General features: G+C 36.5%; 1 protein-coding gene across 6 annotated transcripts in view; it reads left to right on the top strand.

Moving 5' to 3' along the window:
- The first annotated feature begins 309 nt into the window (after positions 1-309).
- LOC131931120 (serine/threonine-protein kinase mig-15) overlaps positions 310-17,576 on the top strand; it is a 71,388-nt gene continuing 54,121 nt past the window's right edge. For 5 of the 6 annotated variants that reach the window (XM_059287824.1, XM_059287826.1, XM_059287822.1 and 2 more), the window contains exons 1-7: positions 310-625; positions 2,506-2,571; positions 14,708-14,764; positions 15,162-15,206; positions 16,193-16,273; positions 16,568-16,616; positions 17,313-17,339. In XM_059287824.1, the coding sequence (XP_059143807.1) occupies positions 566-625; positions 2,506-2,571; positions 14,708-14,764; positions 15,162-15,206; positions 16,193-16,273; positions 16,568-16,616; positions 17,313-17,339 (385 nt within the window). In that variant the 5' untranslated portion in view covers positions 310-565. The remainder of the gene's footprint in view (positions 626-2,505; positions 2,572-14,707; positions 14,765-15,161; positions 15,207-16,192; positions 16,274-16,567; positions 16,617-17,312; positions 17,340-17,576) is intronic. The other variant, XM_059287823.1, reaches the window with a different exon arrangement.

The raw sequence follows: 17,576 nt of genomic DNA, 5'->3' as shown, positions 1-17,576 counted from the left end.
ATCCAGGCAAAAGACTATAAACCTACGTAAAGAATCGTTTTTTAAATTACTTAATTATAGAAATCTGTGATGATACGGTGTTTCCTTCTTACTATGTGTTTTTAAAGTGGTTACTACAGTTATTATCAATAATTTAATTTAAATTAATGTTTATATTAGATTCCCTTCAACCTTCCCCCTCCCATCCCATCACTAAGTTCATAACTGTTCCGTTATAAAATAAAACGAAATAATAATAGCCCGTTATAATTTGTGGTAGATCTAGCAGGAGTTGTAGCCCTTACCCACAATGCAAATCGCTTTATTCACCTATCCCTTCTTGGTGGATAACACTAGCCTACACTACACACTACATTGAATTGTAAATACAGCCTTTTCGATGCGAGTTTATACAGTTATGAGATACTTTCTAAATTTCACAAAATTTTGTACGATAAGTCTTTGTTTTTGACAAGAGTGAAGAATTATTTTTTTCTTTTTGGAGTTTGTGTTTAGAAAGTTGTGTCGGATTAAAAACAGCTAACTATCGCGGAAGCGGTATTCAAATGAGCAGGGCCTGCAAAAAATGGCGACTGCCGCATCAGTAAACGTTAGTCTAGACGACATTGATCTTGCCAGTCTCAGGGTGAGTAAATATTGTTTAAATACAAGTAAATGAAACTTTAAAATAAATAAACACTTTGAGCAAGCTAGAATGGTATGTTTAATGGCACTAGTCAAATATTTAAGGTGAAGGCAATAACTAAGATTGTCGACTTTCGCCTTAAAAAAACAAGTCTGAGTCTCCAATCAAGTTCAAGACATTTGCAGCTCACTTGCTAGATCTAGATCTAGATCTAGATTCTAGATCTAGTCTAGATGTAGAGTCTAGATCTAGAATCTAGATCTGTAGAATCTAGATCTACATCTAATACTAGATCTAGAATCTAGATCCTACATCTAGATTTATCTAGATCTAGAGATCTAGACTCTAGATCTAGATCTAGGTTTAGATTCTCTAGTTCATTCTTAGTTCTTACTCTGGCATCCTGAGTGTAGTCTGTGTCTGTAGGCATCATTCATCATTATGATTCATCTTTCTAGATTTTAGATCTAAAATATAGGCCTAATATTCATAATTTGTTGTGTAGCCTGATGCAGTGCCTAATTTAGTAATTTTGTTAAATTTAGTAGGCCCTAATTTAAAAAGAAAACAACTTGTAGGCCTACCTATTAACTATTAATACTATTATTATGATATTATCTGGTAACTCTAGATGTAGACCTAAGCTACCTAATCAACTAGATCTAGATGATCTAGATTATTTTTCTAGATCTAATAACTATTATGCTAAATTCTAACTACTAATAAAGAGTAAGCTGAAGCTCACCATTTTCTGGTTTAGTTCAAAAGAAATAGACATAGAAGATGATTATGATAGGAGTATTGATTGAGTATGCTGGACTCTTCTGAAAATAGGTGTGCCTTTAATATTATGTTGCTAGTAATCTCAAATGGTTAGAAATTAAGATTATGTGTATGGTAAGAGAAGAGTTAGGGATAGAATTGACTTTGACATTAGCAGCAAGTCATATTTTTATTTAACTACCAGTAACCTAACACCCCTTTTTAAGAAGACTCTATTATTGTAACATTATCTGACACTGACAATAACAAATAGGCCTACGCTGAAATAGATTCAATCATTCAAAGTTGATCTAGATATTATTGTTAGGTTTATTTCTGACTTAATACTAACCCAGGTTTGCCTAGCTACTTTTTAATTTTTCCTACGTACTTGTGCCACACATTCTCAATTTAAAATATTACAAGTTGTCCTTTTGTGTCACTTTGTTGCTGTTGCTATTAAAAAATATATCAAAACATTTTAGGATAGGGTCACTGATTAATATGTGAGTGAGTGTAACATAAATGCATAATTTTATTTCTAGTGTCATTACACTTCTATCTTGAGACATAATCACAACGTCAGACACAGGTATATAAATATCAGAGTAAAAATAGAAGTAAGCTAGTGATGATGCAATGTTTTTGATAGGAAAAGTAAAAATGTCAGAGATCTACAAACAATCTAAATGCTGCGTTTGAGAGGGAGTAATTTGTAATTCTCTGGCATTCATTTCTCATTTCTGGTTTACGACTCACATTCTCATTGTGCAGTTTTGTATTATTATTTTGTTACAGTTGAATTTTGCTGATTAAAATCAAGAAAATGTTAAAAATAGGCTTTTCTTTTAATGTAGTTTACAAGAAAAACAATATGAAACCTTTACTGATGCTGTCTATTAAAATTGCTGATTTGTAGCATTATGTTGCACTGCTGGTTTCAGAGCAGTGTAATGTATAAAGACAAAGAAAAAGAAGCATCAACATATTTTATTATGTATTACATCTGAGTTTTAAAACCATAATTCTCTAGCTATAACACGCACTAATTTGTAGAATACACATTATTTGAAATTAAAATAATAATAGCCTAATCATTGTATACTGCTTTATTTCAGGATCCAGCTGGAATATTTGATTTAATTGAGGCAGTTGGAAATGGAACTTACGGACAGGTTTATAAGGTAATTCTTAAAATATGTTTTTAGAGGTGTGGTAGCATAATTGTTTACAACCTGCATGGGCTGGAGAAAATCTGATTGCTGACTCTAAAAGCCCAGAGTCCTGACCAATGTTCCCTCTAAGGGAAAAAAGTTAGTGTGCAACATGTATTTTGTGTGCACGGTGTTCTAAAAGTCTTATACAAGGATAGAAGTATTTTACAAAATCACTGCACAGCAGCTCAAAACTACTGCGCGGCAGCACAACAGTGCAGCTTAGAGGGAACACTGTTCCTGACACTCGAACAGATGAGGCTAGTTTGCTGACAACAGCAACCTACCTCAGATGAAACAACTTCTGCCTCGCAGATTGTTCTTTGGTGGATGCTACTACTTAATTGCGCTGTAGCCACTGTAGGAAGTCTTGTGTTATTCTTTAGTCTTACTTGTGTACATTTTTCATGTATCATTTTCCTGAGGAATTATTAAAATCTGATGTGAGGGGAGTTCTAAGGCAGCTAGAGTTATGGTGTTGTCAATACATTTATTAATTATATGTCCTTTAGTAACAGTAGTATCTGTTTTGCATCCACCCTATTATCTAGCTTCAACAGATAAATCAATCTTAGATCTTTTTACTTATATATTTAGAAAAGTGTTTTTGTCTTATTTAATGATGAAGATACTTTGAGTATGGACTTACATATTTGGCTATCAAAAGCTTATGTTGAAGAAAGTTCAGGTCAACTCATGAAACCAGCGTGTTGAATGTAATTGTACTACTGATGCTTTAGTTTCCCTTATCAGCATACATATTATAACTTTGTTTAGACTTTCTGGTTAGAATTGAAATATTATTTTATGTAGGCCCTATAACCACAGGGTTTCGACCAGTTTAGTACTTCTCTTTATAATGGTTCAATGATTTAACTTTTACCTTTCATAATATTAAACAAATCATTAATATGATTTTTTTTAGTAAATTATATTATTTAATTAGAAGTAGGTAAATATAGTATAGGTTAAAAAAACAAGATTTATAAGTAGATTTTCTAGTGTTCAGTCTTACTTAGGACCAATGTATTATTTTGTTTATTTACATTTTCAAAATTTACGTGGTTTCTATAAGCTACTTAATTATCACTGAATGAGATAAATTAACTATTGTATTAGCGGTATGTTGTCCCCAATGTTTTCCAGGCAACATTTGTGCCCAGCATTTGAAGTACTAACTGTTTATTAAGCAACTACTTTGTTGTGTCAGGGAACGGCTTGGAAACTGTGCGTTGTTGTTTGTATAGGTTAAAGGTCGTTCCTCACTGGGAAGCTCATGATTACGCTGTTCTATTATTAGAAGCATGGCCATGTTGTGGTGGTATTCTTTTTTTTAGGTCAGTACTTGACAACATTTCTGGCACGACACGGGGGTTTATAATTTTGGAACTTGTTTAATATGTATGCAAAGTGTAAAAGTACTATATTTTATCATTTTTAATAGATTTTTTTAAATAGTTTGTTTACTTTCTTTATTGTTGTTGTTTTTATTATTATTATTATATTTTTTTTTGCGAAAACATAATTCCCGTTGCCATTCGTGCTTCCTGTGATGTGGTTATCGAAGAGAAACTCGTAGCCGTGACCCCGCCTCCCCTCCCCATGAACCCTGTACAGAGAACAATGGCGATATTTTTGCGTTCTGTGAAACAGCAGATAGTTGAGTCATCGTAAGCAGTTTGCTGACGTTTGAAGACGGTGGAAATGTCGCTTCACGTGCTAAACGTTAGGGTGGCCATCCATAGTGTCTTGTCGTCTGCTGGTCTCTTTGTTCATTTCTGCTCGATGGAATTTGACGTTGTTTTGAAACCTGACCGGTGTTTGCGGGGATAGTTTATTATGATTAAAGTATCAATCCCCTTACTAATACAAGTTATCATATTTTTTTTATTTTTGTTGTTGCTATTTGTACTGAAATAAAGATGTGGCCTATTTTTTTTCTATAACATGTATATCACAGTTGCAACATTCCTACATCTCGTTTTCTAGCAGACAGCTTTAGTATTCCTACATGAATTCGATATGAAAAAGTGCCTGGCTTTTACGTAAGATCGATATATCACCACCCCCACTCTCTCACAATCTCTATGTATAATTCTAACCACACAAAAAAACACGTGGATTTGTGTAAATCTGTGAAGCCTAGTTTTGTGTGTGTTGTATGGTTCGGCATATACACCCTTAACTTGATGCAGGTAGTAATTCTACACATGTATACATGAATACGCTTTGCACGAATGTTATCTCTCACATTTTTATAAAAACAAACAAATCGTGACTGGCGCAGGATTGAGTAATTTTACCTTGATAAAAAACGTTGTTTACGAGGCTAGTTATGCATTTTGATGAAAGTTTGAACACCAAATCTCAATTGAGCTAGATTACGAAGTACGTTTCTGATGCGCCTACATCGAACGGGGCAGACTGAATAGAACACAGTACACCCCTGATAGTGTGTGGTAGTCTGTATGACTTGAATTAGGTACCCATATGAACTGGGTTGAAATGATCGTTTCAACTTCGATTATTAATTCTTAGGCTCCCCTGTAAAAAAAAAAATTAGTTCCTTCTTTGTTTTTTTGTTTTTTTTTTTGTTTTTATGCATTTCGGAGATAGTGGGAAAGGGTGGCAGAGCTACTTGTGCCACTTCTGCTTGAATGATCGTTAGTCTTTGGTATCACGTGTTAAAATACTATAAATTTAAGTCTTTGGTTGCACGTGTTTAAATACTATAAATATAGGCTTGTATTAGAATATTTTGATGGTCTGATCTGTTCGTGTAAAGCTTCGTTAATGTATGTTGTAGTATAGAAGGTAATTATCGCTGAACGCTGAGTTTACTATGTACGTTATTTCCAGCAAAAAAATGTATACGTAGATGTTTCTATTCCACCCCCCCCCCCCCCCCCCATAGCCCGCCTCTTCTTTTGTTACATGGTGTGTTGCAAGAGCTTATTATTTCTATCTTACTGCTACATCGTCTAATGTTACATACATTGTTTTAAATGACAATATTCTCTTTTAAACGTTTGTGTTTGTTGTGTTTTTTTTTTCGAGAAAAAAAGAAAAAAAAATTATATGGTTCTGTATTTCTTCTAATGATGATCTTTATGCAATCCTTTTTTTTTTTTTTGTTTATAGTTGTTATTACTATTTTCGTCCAAGCCCACTTCATTTGTAGTTGTTAGGTGAACTTTGTACAAGCCCGACTTTACCTTTACTTCGTTCTCACCTTTTACCTCCGGTTCCTAATGCGGTCAAAGCATACTTCGGTCATACTCGCAGGTGTCTGTTTGCGTTTCACACCTCAATTTTTATACGAAACAGCTCGTTACGTGTATATGTATATAGATGGATACATACATACATACATACATACATACATACATACATACATACATACATACATACATACATACATACAATACATACATACAATACATACATACAATACATACATACATACAATACATACAATACATACAATACATACAATACATACATACAATACATACAATACATACACATATACATACATACACATACATACATATATACATAAATACATAGACAGGTAGTTGACTTAAGAAGCCATTTCCATCAATAATTATGTGCTGAGAAATGTTGTCTGAGCGTAGAAAGCTTCCATGGCAACACTTCCTGCCGCTGATGCTGGCGTATGGTTAGGGCTTACACGAGTAGACATGTTTACCAAACAGCTAAAGCAGCTCCCAGCTTGTTAGCTTTGTAACCCATCAGGTTGACACTATTACATATCGTGTGTTGTACACGGTGAGCGAGTCGACAGCACACAATCTGTTGGCATCTTGGTTTGAATTTGTTTTTTTTTAACTTAAGACATACCGCGAACCGTAACTTGTGTCTTAGTTAGTAACGGTTGTGTAGTAATTATTGGTGTATGCTGGTTTACATTAGTCAAGGGGCGGGTTGGCAAGGCATTGAACGTTTTGTTTTGTACAGACAACCTAGTTTAAGCTAAAAGGCCGTACTTATATCTAAGAAAAAAGTTAAAATGTGTGGTCATAATAAGTAAAAAAAAACGGTCTATAGGGAAAGTGAAGTAGTTCACTTGTTTCTGTGACCTCGGCATATGAAGAGATAGTGTGGTCAGCACTATGCCCAGCCGCCTTTACTTTCCCTAATGTGAGTTAGGTACCCATCAGTGTTGGGTGGACTCAGGGACGGTCTACTGACTTGAACCCGGATTCGAACTTAGTTAGATAACAATTACCATAAAAGGTACATTCTACTTAGTTTACGCCTCGTCCCAAAACTAGGGGGTGGACAATTGGTTGGTGGGTGTGGCTAATCGATCAGACGCAATATATCTGTTTACTCCCTATGAGTAGAAAATAGCATTGGGACAACCATAAAAACCATATAGGATCCAGTGAGTTGCTCGTTGTCCTTGTTCACACAAGACCCGTGATCACTTGAGTATATTGAGGGGGGAGGGGGGTTGTTGCACTACGTAGTTTATGGGTTACAATTGGGGAGGGGTAAGGTCTTAACCTTTTTGTCCGGAGATTGAAGCCGTCTAGCACAAAGACCTGCGCCCAATTCCCATTCCTGAAGACGTCATCACGCTGATCACATAATCCCTCTGTAGGAGACCAACCCTGTTTCCCAGAAACTCTGTGTTTGTAAGATCAGGACGTTTCGGCCAATCAGTCCATTCTATAATGTATACTTTACCGGTTATTCCAGATGACGAATCAGCAGTTGTTGTTTATATAGAACTTGCTGTGTAAAATCGAAGGGGATTTTTGTGTGTGCTTTCTGCATGCAAACCGCTGCTCAAAAAACAAGACATTTGATACAGCTGTTAGTTTTTTAACCGTTCCCCCTTTTCCATTACATTTAAATATACTAAGAACATTTAATAGACTCGTCTCTGGTAGAATTATTGTATGGGCTCATGAGAATCCAAGATTGAAACCATTGATTAAAAAAATAAATGTACTTGTTTTGTCCAGACTCACGTGTCAGGCCCCACTGCCTTTAGCGCTGTCGTCTTGTTAGCGTCTTTGTGATGGCTGATTTTCTTTTAACAAACATCATTAGACCCGGTTTGTTGCGTAAATTGTATTTTTTCCCCACCAGGTCCTGTTTTAAAACCGATATGATTTTGACACCCCCCCCCCCTCCCCTACTGCCGTTCTGATTCCCTTCATTTGTTTAAACTAAAATATTTTGGCCAATGTACTTTTGTCGTTATATATAAATGTGATGTGATCATCCGTATGATTTCACCACATATCAGAATGTCGCTACTGCATTCGTACTTAATGGCACGACTCATCTGTGTATCGTCACACATGACTGGTGGTGTCGTCACTGCTCATGAATGTGATGTCGTCACCATGCATATGCTCACCATCTGCACACGACCCCCCAGCCTGACACCATCTGTGATTTGACCCCGGCGACTGCTCGCTTTCTGATTGCACTGGTGGTGTGACGGCGTTCGCTGGTTACAATTACTTCTGGTCTAGTGTAACCCGCGCCTCTACGGTGTCTAGGTTAACTTTGTACACGATAATGGGCTTGTGTTTCGGTGACTTGCATATTGTTTTTGTTTCAGTTCTCGTCCTTTGTCCTGTGAATGTAATTTTCTTTACACCAGCGGGAGTGCCGTGTAGCAGTTTGAAACACAATGAGTCGCTGGCGTCTGTTTTTTGTTTTCCTTTTTGTAACGTTCACTTGTTAGTAGTTTTATTGTTGTTTCTTAGGTAGGTTCTATTGATTCAAAGTTCAGCGCTGTGTTCTATCCGCCTGTGTTTTAACTGTAACACGTCTCCAAATGTAACACAGCTGTTGTGTATATTCAACATAGTATTCGATTATTCAGACCGATATATCTTTACAACTTTATTTTAATAACATTGAAAATTTGAATAACATCATAACGGTTCCCCTGATACGAATCTGATGTTCATACGTCTAATCGATAAGTACCTATAAAATACAGCTTTACTATGTAGAGTAGTTTGTCTTTTTCTTCTTTTTTTTTCTCTTTGGTCTACAACTTGAGCTCTCTCCGCGAAGGATCGTTTATCCTGGAGTGTTTTAGTTTACGTGTACGTACACTCATTCCCTGAGCCCAGTGGCCATCAGACAGAGTAAGGTACAGTGTTAGACCGGGGGATGAACCACGGCAAACATTGACACCACACAAACACGACGCTCCTGTTGCGTGGTGCACACACACGGCCAGACACACGCACACACTTGGACAGACACACTTACACACACGGCCAGACACACTTACACACACGGCCAGACACACGTACACACACGGGCAGACACACGTACACACACGGGCAGTCACACGTACACACACGGGCAGACACGCACACACACGGGCAGATACACGCACACACACGGCCAGATACACGCACACACACGGCCAGACACACGTACACACACAGCCAGACACACTTACACATGCCAGCACACACATTCCCGGCGCTATATCATTGCTCCGTCTACCCTGTGCTCCAGTGCACGTTCACTTAATGTCGTGCTCATATTGTTAGTCTGCTCGCCAAGTTTTTTTTTATTACTCCCTCTCTCACACACACTCTCGTGTGGTGCCGTGCGCTCATCAAGGTCACACACTGTGACGTAGCCGCATGCCAAGCCTGCACCACACTAAAAAAATGTTAGTAATTAGAAGCATTTGGCCTTTGGGTTTCGATCCGGCACGAGATAGCGCATGTTTGAAGTGACTGATGACTTGGTCTGCTCACTCCATGCATTCCACCGATAGGTTGACCCACATTCCCATCTACTGACTTTCAGACCTGACCTAGTTCAGGGATGTCTTCCCCCTCCCCCTCGCTGGCTGCTGTTGTTTAGGACTAAAAGTTCCCCCATCTCATCTGTGACATGACTGCCTTTCCCCCCTGCCCTTTTCTCCCTAATGCAGCGTCATTTTGTTGGGGTCTTGTGATCAAATATCGCTTGGTTTTCACACTTTATCTTCTCTTTGTACTTGTTGTGCTAGACTGTTGGGGTCGCTACGATGTTTCCTGCTTGATGTCAGATCAAGTCCTCGTCTGTAAGAAGTGGTTACTGTGTTGTTACTCAGTTGTTGTATGCCTGCAGTTAAATATCACCATATTCCCTATCCGCAATAAGCTACACTATAGGATACCTGTTGACGTCTTTGAGACCAGTGTTTCTTCCAGACTTTTTTCCCCTCCGGGATGGGGGGAGGGGGGGGGGGGACGACCACACACACACACACACTGTTAAAAGTATATTTTTTCTATATAAATTCCATTTCGTTACATCCCCCCCCCCCCCCAATCCGAAGAGATGCCCGGTGGCTTTTAAATGGAAAAATTGTAATTAAAGTATCATTAATTAGTATAATGATACCTTTCTCTCCATCATTAGCCGCAGAGCACTGGAAATAATTTTGTGAAAGCAGATAGTTGTATTAATTATTTGTAAGATGGATTTCAACTAATTATTCTAGCATCAGTTTTCTTAACCAGCGGTATTTTAATTATTTTTTTTTTTTACCGTCCGTTCTTTGTGGAAGCAAAGAAAAAAGCTAAACTAATATAGTTGGTTCGTTAAAACAAATTACCATTCTAACATCGCATACAGAATACTTTAACACATGAATACATCAAACATTTCACCCTGTAGTTATTCGTGAGATATACTATTAATGTTCGTAAAATGAATCACCGTACTCGGCCAGATGTTCGTTACCCGGGGCACGGTTGCCGTTGCATTATTTGTAACACAACCTAGCATTACAAAATAATGCCTGGTCTTACCGAATGGTAAGGTTGTATTTTTCCTGATAGAGAGGCGAGACAACTCACTCACGTTAGTAGAGTTAGTCATGAACCCCTTGCTTGAGGTAGCAGTGCCTTGCTATAGGTGCAGCAGCCAGAGAGAGGGGTGGTAACGTGATTGTACCTGTACGAGCTTACCTTGGTCACAATGTGACATGTTTGATCGCACTTGAGATCGGGCTTTGATAGATAATGCAAGAGGGCCGGTTTAAGCCGTTTTACGCTAAGCTCTTCATGCTTGTGGGGTTCTTTCATTTCTTTCTTCTGTTGGTCCATTGTTGCTGCGCGTCTACTGCCTCTATGTGTGCTAGTGCTATGTTGGCTAAAGTGTTGCTTCACTGGTTTCTCGATGGGTTAATTGCCGTAAAAACATTTATTACTCACTAAAATGATATCCACGGGCGATTGTTGGAGCGTACGATTGCTGACCCGAAGGTTAATTTCCCGAGGTGAAGACCGTTGAACTCCTAAATCCATGACGTATACCTGACTTCGGCACTCGCGTTGACCATGTATTATATATACCAGGTTGGAGAAACACATGACTTCAACTTGATCTCCTGTCTGTTCTGAAAGAGAACATGACTATTTATTTCACGTAAAATGCGATACCCTGTTTTTGTACATATAGTGATAGTTTTTATTTTATCAGCGTGGTGTGTAATACTGTGTAGTGTCATGTGTACTTGCAGGCAAGAAAGTCTACCGCTCCCTGGTAAAAAGTCTGAAAGAAACACCGTGTGTACTGATTGCATCAAGGTCTATCCCGTCAAATGTATTGTAACATGACGTGTGGCGCCCTCCCGGATATTGCCTGCGAGGTTTTTAATTAGATCATTGCAACACATTTCCTTCGTGACAGTTTTTTGGCAAGAAACCTGTCTCGGCTTCTGTAGCTTTGTTCTACACGTGACAACCCACGCCCTGCTTTCATTCAAACTCGCACTAGCATTTTATGTGTTATTTATCCCAACGTATGTAGGGCGTATCGTGGCGTTTCATGCTCGTGTCTCTACCGTAACCATTAACCTTATCCTATCTCTATAATAGCCTGAATTCGGACACTAACCCTAATCCTGACAATAGCTGTAATAGATTACACCATTACTATAACCCCAATAACGATACCGACCAAAAAAATTCAGTATTATACTGTAATATCCTATCAAGAACCTTTCATTTTAGGATAATTTATCTTTATCATAGCGCCGATCTGTTCGCTGATTGAGTCGTAAGTAAAGCCAAACCTGTTTAATGAACTCCACCTGTGTACCCGGCTTGTACCTGTAATTTACCGCTAGTGTGTGACGCCATTCAACACTCCCCCGTTGAGCGTAATTGTAGGAGGCGAGCACAACTCCTCTCTATACATCGGGCTTCTTGTATTGGCCATAAACTTAAAACTTTTTTAAAAATCTTTTCCCATGTTGAAGTATGTGTTTGATTATGATGTTGTCGGCACACTATTAAAGGGAGTGTGCTCTGTATTTATCAACTGGCATCGTAGTTCTCTAGGCTATTTTGTTGAGCAAAGCAGGTTTAACGTATATAGGGCGTTTGGTTTCAAATATTAAAAACATCGTTCAGGTTTTAAAAGGGAATTGATATCGTTTTTAGTCGGGGTTGGTAATGTGTCACTTCAGGTGTAGAGCTGTCGTGAATAGGTTGTAATTGTCTACTTAAATGCAGTTGAAGTGTGGCCCAGTTGACATGTCTTAAGCTGGTTGGAGAAGGAATGTCATGACATGGGCGTCTCGCGCATTGATGTGTAGGTCACGCTGACATGGCTGGTTAACACCGTCACTTTTCAAACAGAGAACTAGACCCTCAGTTAGGCCAGTACATCCCAGAGGCCATTTATCTATCAGCATATTGTCACTGTTGTGTCAAACAGAGAACTAGACCCTCAGTTAGGCCAGTACATCCCAGAGGCCATTTATCTATCAGCATATTGTCACTGTTGTGTCAGACAGAGAACTAGACCCTCAGCTAGGCCAGTACATCCCAGAGGCCATTTATCTATCAGCATATTGTCACTGTTGTGTCAAACAGAGAACTAGACCCTCAGTTAGGCCAGTACATCCCAGAGGCTATTTATCTATCAGCATATTGTCACTGTTGTGTCAAACAGAGAACTAGACCCTCAGTTAGGCCAGTACATCCCAGAGGCCATTTATCTATCAGCATATTGTCACTGTTGTGTCAGACAGAGAACTAGACCCTCAGCTAGGCCAGTACATCCCAGAGGCCATTTATCTATCAGCATATTGTCACTGTTGTGTCAAACAGAGAACTAGACCCTCAGGCCAGTACATCCCAGAGGCCATTTATCTATCAGCATATTGTCACTGTTGTGTCAAACAGAGAACTAGACCCTCAGTTAGGCCAGTACATCCCAGAGGCCATTTATCTATCAGCATATTGTCACTGTTGTGTCGAACAGAGAACCCTCTCCTCACTTAGGCCCAGTCTAAGTAGGCATAGCATATATGGCCACTACCTCTCAAGGCTATTTATCTATCAGCATATCATCTCTATTGTGTGGGCGGTAGTTGGTGGGGTCTCCGTTATGTGTGCAGTCAATTAATTTCAGGGATTTCGCTGGTCATATGTTAGGAATAAATTTTTACTACCTTAGGTAGTTTATAGATATCATTGATCATTTAAAGCCCTGATTAGTTCCAGGCTCTCAGAATATCAAAGACCATTAGTTAAATTTCTTAGTTTCTCCTATGAATGAGATATTTTTTTTTAAATTAAAAAAAAACAACTAGTGTAAGAAACTATAGTGCTCCTCACCTGTAAGACAAATCTGTTGGACTGGGGCGTCAGTGGATATATCTCATATTGAAGAAGTCTTTTAATAAACAACCACAATGTTGGTTGGGCAAGGTATTAGATATCTGGATGGCGTTGAATTTGAATTAGCATGCCAGCTGTATGGTAGCTGATGAGTATTGATGGCTATGATGACTTTGACAATGGACTTAAGTCTGTTAAGAGAATTATTTATTACAATGATTGTTGTTTTTTACATTTAATTATCAATGAGTCGATTACAGCTGGTTCTGCTGAAACTTAGTTCGGGCATGCAGGCTACCCTATGACCATATGTGTATCTTACGCCATTGTCGTAATATCAGGATAAGATACATTGATCCGCTTAGCTGTGACTGGAGCAGTATGATCAACCTGGGTAGTTTTATAATACACACCGTAGTTTGATAGTTTTAAAAGACTTAGTAATCTTTTGCTGTAGGTCACATCTAGCAATATAGCACCAAATTAAGAACATGCTGTAGTTTTTTAATTTGAACTGGTCATTTGCTGTTGTTTTTTTTTAATTTGTATTTTCACACACCTCACACCGCCATTAGTTGGTCATTTTCAGCCAGCTGTTGGTTCTTCAGTCAACAAAATTGTAAAAAAGTATGGTCAGAGATGGGAGAGGGTGGTGTTCATAGCTTCTGTCACTGAGGGAGTTTAATCCAGTGATTCCCACAGCTGATACTGAAACTAAACACTTTCATCAAGATTCACCAGATCTTTCTTAACATTTTCAGATTGCTCACCTTTTAACTATGCTGCATTACTATTACACAATTTTCTTCTTTCTCTTCTCCATCCCTTCACCTGAAAGTATGTTATATTCCTTCAAGAAATATTTCTCCCAAGAGAAAAGTTAAATTAATGAAAATTGATGTTTAGAGTGTGTTAACAATTGACTTTCCGAAGCAATGTTTTGTTTTTAATCAAAATTACTACTAAAGGAACAGCCATGTGATACGGTAGTGTAATAATTCCAGGGATTATAGAATGTGTATTAGTGGCTTTTAGTTATCTGTGAATTAATTCTATGTGCTGTTATTTCCAAATAAGTGTAAATGTTATGTGGCCTGTACTTGTATATTGGTAGACTATTATTTTCAAACTGCTATTAGGGGTTGTCATTGTAACGAAACATAAAATAATCAATTGATTCTTAAGCTGTCAGCTGTATTAAACATTTCTCATTTGATTGAACCTATTTGTTGATACTAACATAAATTATCCAGTCTCCATATCTCCAAAACATCTTTTAATTAACTACCTGCAGTACTTGACAATTTGTATTTATACAAACAGCATTTCTCTATAGGCCTAAACTTTTTTGCCACTTCTCAAATAAATGTGTTGAAGATTTGCTGCAATTTGTTTGCACCTATTGTTTGTTACATTAGCTACAAATGTCTACACAATTTTAAATGTAGATTTTATTCAATCTTCAGGGTCGCCACACCAGAACAGGACAATTGGCTGCCATTAAAGTTATGACAGTCACTGAGGTAAGTGTTTCTCTGTGTTTGTTGTGTGTTGAGATACCTTATGACCTTAAAATAAATCAACTAGATCTGTGGTCAGCTGCTCCTTATTTTATTATTTATTTAGAAAAGCTCTATATGTTTTGTCTTGAAACCTTAAAGCATCATAGAAACTCTATCAAATATAATGTGTACCTTTTGTTCACTTTTTCTAACAGTTGTTATAGTTATACATAATGAAAAGGTTTACATTTCCTTTTTAAAATATCTAGAACTGCCAGCATGCTGATAGTTGAATTTTTTGGTCTGTTTTTACATTTAATTTATGTGTACCTTATTAGATAAAACACCATAGTTTTTTTCTGTATATATATTTATTAAACAAAAATGGCCACTGTTAAAACAACCGTTTTCATTTCAGGATGAAGAAGAAGAAATAAAACTAGAGATCAATGTATTGAAAAAGGTAAAAGCAAAATTTTGTTTTTGTTAAATCTCAATTATCAAGGCACACATAAAATTTTTGATTTGGCAGAATTGTTACTTTAAAAAGGGACCAGGAATTGTTTAGTTTTGTTTTTTTTTTTCTATTGAGGGAAAAAAAATTTTGAGCTTTCCCTAACAGATGAAACAAGCCTGAATGCTGGAAGATTTTCTTTTTTAATATTTTCAGCTAACAGAAGATTACCTTGGTAAACATTCTCCCCATGGTAGCCTGGTGGGGAACAATAAGCTTGGTTTTTATTGAGGAAATGTTCCATGAGCAAACTATAGGATTTCTACTTTGAATCAGTTGCTACTTTTTTTTGTGGTATTTTAAAGCTGCAACTGATTATTGAATTTGGATAACTAAAATATTTTTTCTTAGTTTATTTGGCAATCTTGTTTGGCTCAAATAATTAATAAGCTTGGTTTTTATTGAGGAAATATTGCATGAAAAAGTGAAAATTGGTTAGTCTGTTTCAATGTACCAACATATTGATTTTATCAACAAGTTTAGGCTATATACAAGTATTTCTTAAATATGCAAAAATATAACAGTTGAATTCAATTCTCTTTTATTTTTGGGTAGCTTCTTCAACACAGTGGGTTATTTTGGTTTGAGATTTAAATATTTTTCAGCCTTTAAGTCATTAAATAGAGTAAACAAATAAACAATGTATATTAAGGAATATGTTGAGTGAAAAAACTATTGATTTGATTTTTAAAAATGTGTATTATTTTTAATTTGCTTTCCCCCTTTTATTTTGGAAATTATAATACTACAACTATAATTAATTTTGGTTAAAAAGTTAGTCTTACAGTATTTTAATGGCACTCATAAAAATGATTTAATTCTTTCACAGAATGTTTCAACTGAAGTTAATATTGGAAACTTCATTTCTTTTTTTGGTCTTTTTTCTTTCTCACCACAATGGGTTATTTGAAAACGAGTATCTAATAATTTTTCAGTTTTCCAATCATCGAAACATAGCAACCTACTATGGTGCTTTCATTAAGAAAGGGCCCCCTGGCAAAGATGACCAGCTTTGGGTAAGATAATTTAATTGATGATATTATTTTGATAAACACTGACTTTCTATAGAGAGTGAAGGCTTATTGTCTAGGTATTTGGTTGAATGTAAAATATGAAACTATATTCAGTAAAAAATATTGTATGATTAAAAAAAAACCTAGTAGACATGAAATATTTTATTAGATTAAAAAAAAAATCAGCCTCTCTTCTTACATTATTATTTTTCTGTTCAACTTAATCTCTTCTACTAGTGTTACTTCCCTTGTGTTAAGATAAAACTAATTTTCTTTTTTTCTTTTCCCTGTGGTCAGCTGGTAATGGAGTTTTGTGGTGCTGGATCAGTTACAGATCTAGTCAAAGGTTAGTCAGATATTTTCATTTCATTTGTTTGTTCTGTGTCATCTTACATTTGACTCTATTGATGTTTTATTTTGACACTTGTTTCATCTTTGCTCTGAAGCACATTATCACTGGCATAGAATTACTTACACGCTCTTGTATATTTGTTACTCTGATTACTTTTTATAGCTTACGGCTTTGTTTTTTAAGCTTTTTTGCTGTAGTTTGTGAATTCTTTCTTGTTTAACATTGTGGGTGTTTAAAGCAAGATTAGAACTTGTCTGTTAAGAATGTAGCCTTAGTTCAGTATTATGTATAGCTGATGTTGCTCCATTTAGCTTAGACTAGTCTTAGTTTTTACTTAGTTTTGAGTATAGTTTATGTTGATCTTTCACAATTGACTAGTCATAAGCTTAACATTTTGTAGTTTTATATAGCTTGTCAAAATTAGACTAGTCTTTACCTTAAACTTAATACTGTATAGTTTATGCTGCTTCATCAAAACTAGACTAGACTGTAGCTTTAACTTATACTTGAGTAGTTTATGGGGCTTTATTAAAATTAGTCTGTATCTTTAACTTAATACTGTGTAGTTAGACAAGTCTTTAGCTTTAACATAGTATTGTGTATATCTGATGTTGCTCCGTCAAACTACTATGTAGCTGTAACTAACTGTTGTGTTGCCTATATCTCACCCCATTACATTTTGTTATCAAGCTTTAGGTTCTGAGACTTTCAGAAGAGGTAAATGTTTTTTCACATCTTTTGTAAGAAGCTCCCTCTACTCTCTCCAACCTGGGGATGTTGTTTATAGCTAAAGCAATAGAATCTTTCACTTGGTGCAATGTTAAATACCAAACCTAAGCAACAGATAATTTAAATTTGTGGAATGTTAAAACCCAAAAAGATTCAATTTAAACCATAAGCAACGTAGATTTTTATCAGTTATTTACATTATTTTCTTTTAATATATTTGATAGG

The sequence above is a fragment of the Physella acuta genome, unplaced genomic scaffold, assembly GCF_028476545.2.
Source record: "Physella acuta isolate Inbredline_101_S28 unplaced genomic scaffold, ASM2847654v3 ptg001894l, whole genome shotgun sequence".
Lineage (NCBI taxonomy): Eukaryota > Metazoa > Mollusca > Gastropoda > Physidae > Physella > Physella acuta.
This window is presented reverse-complemented; position numbering and strand designations above follow the sequence as displayed.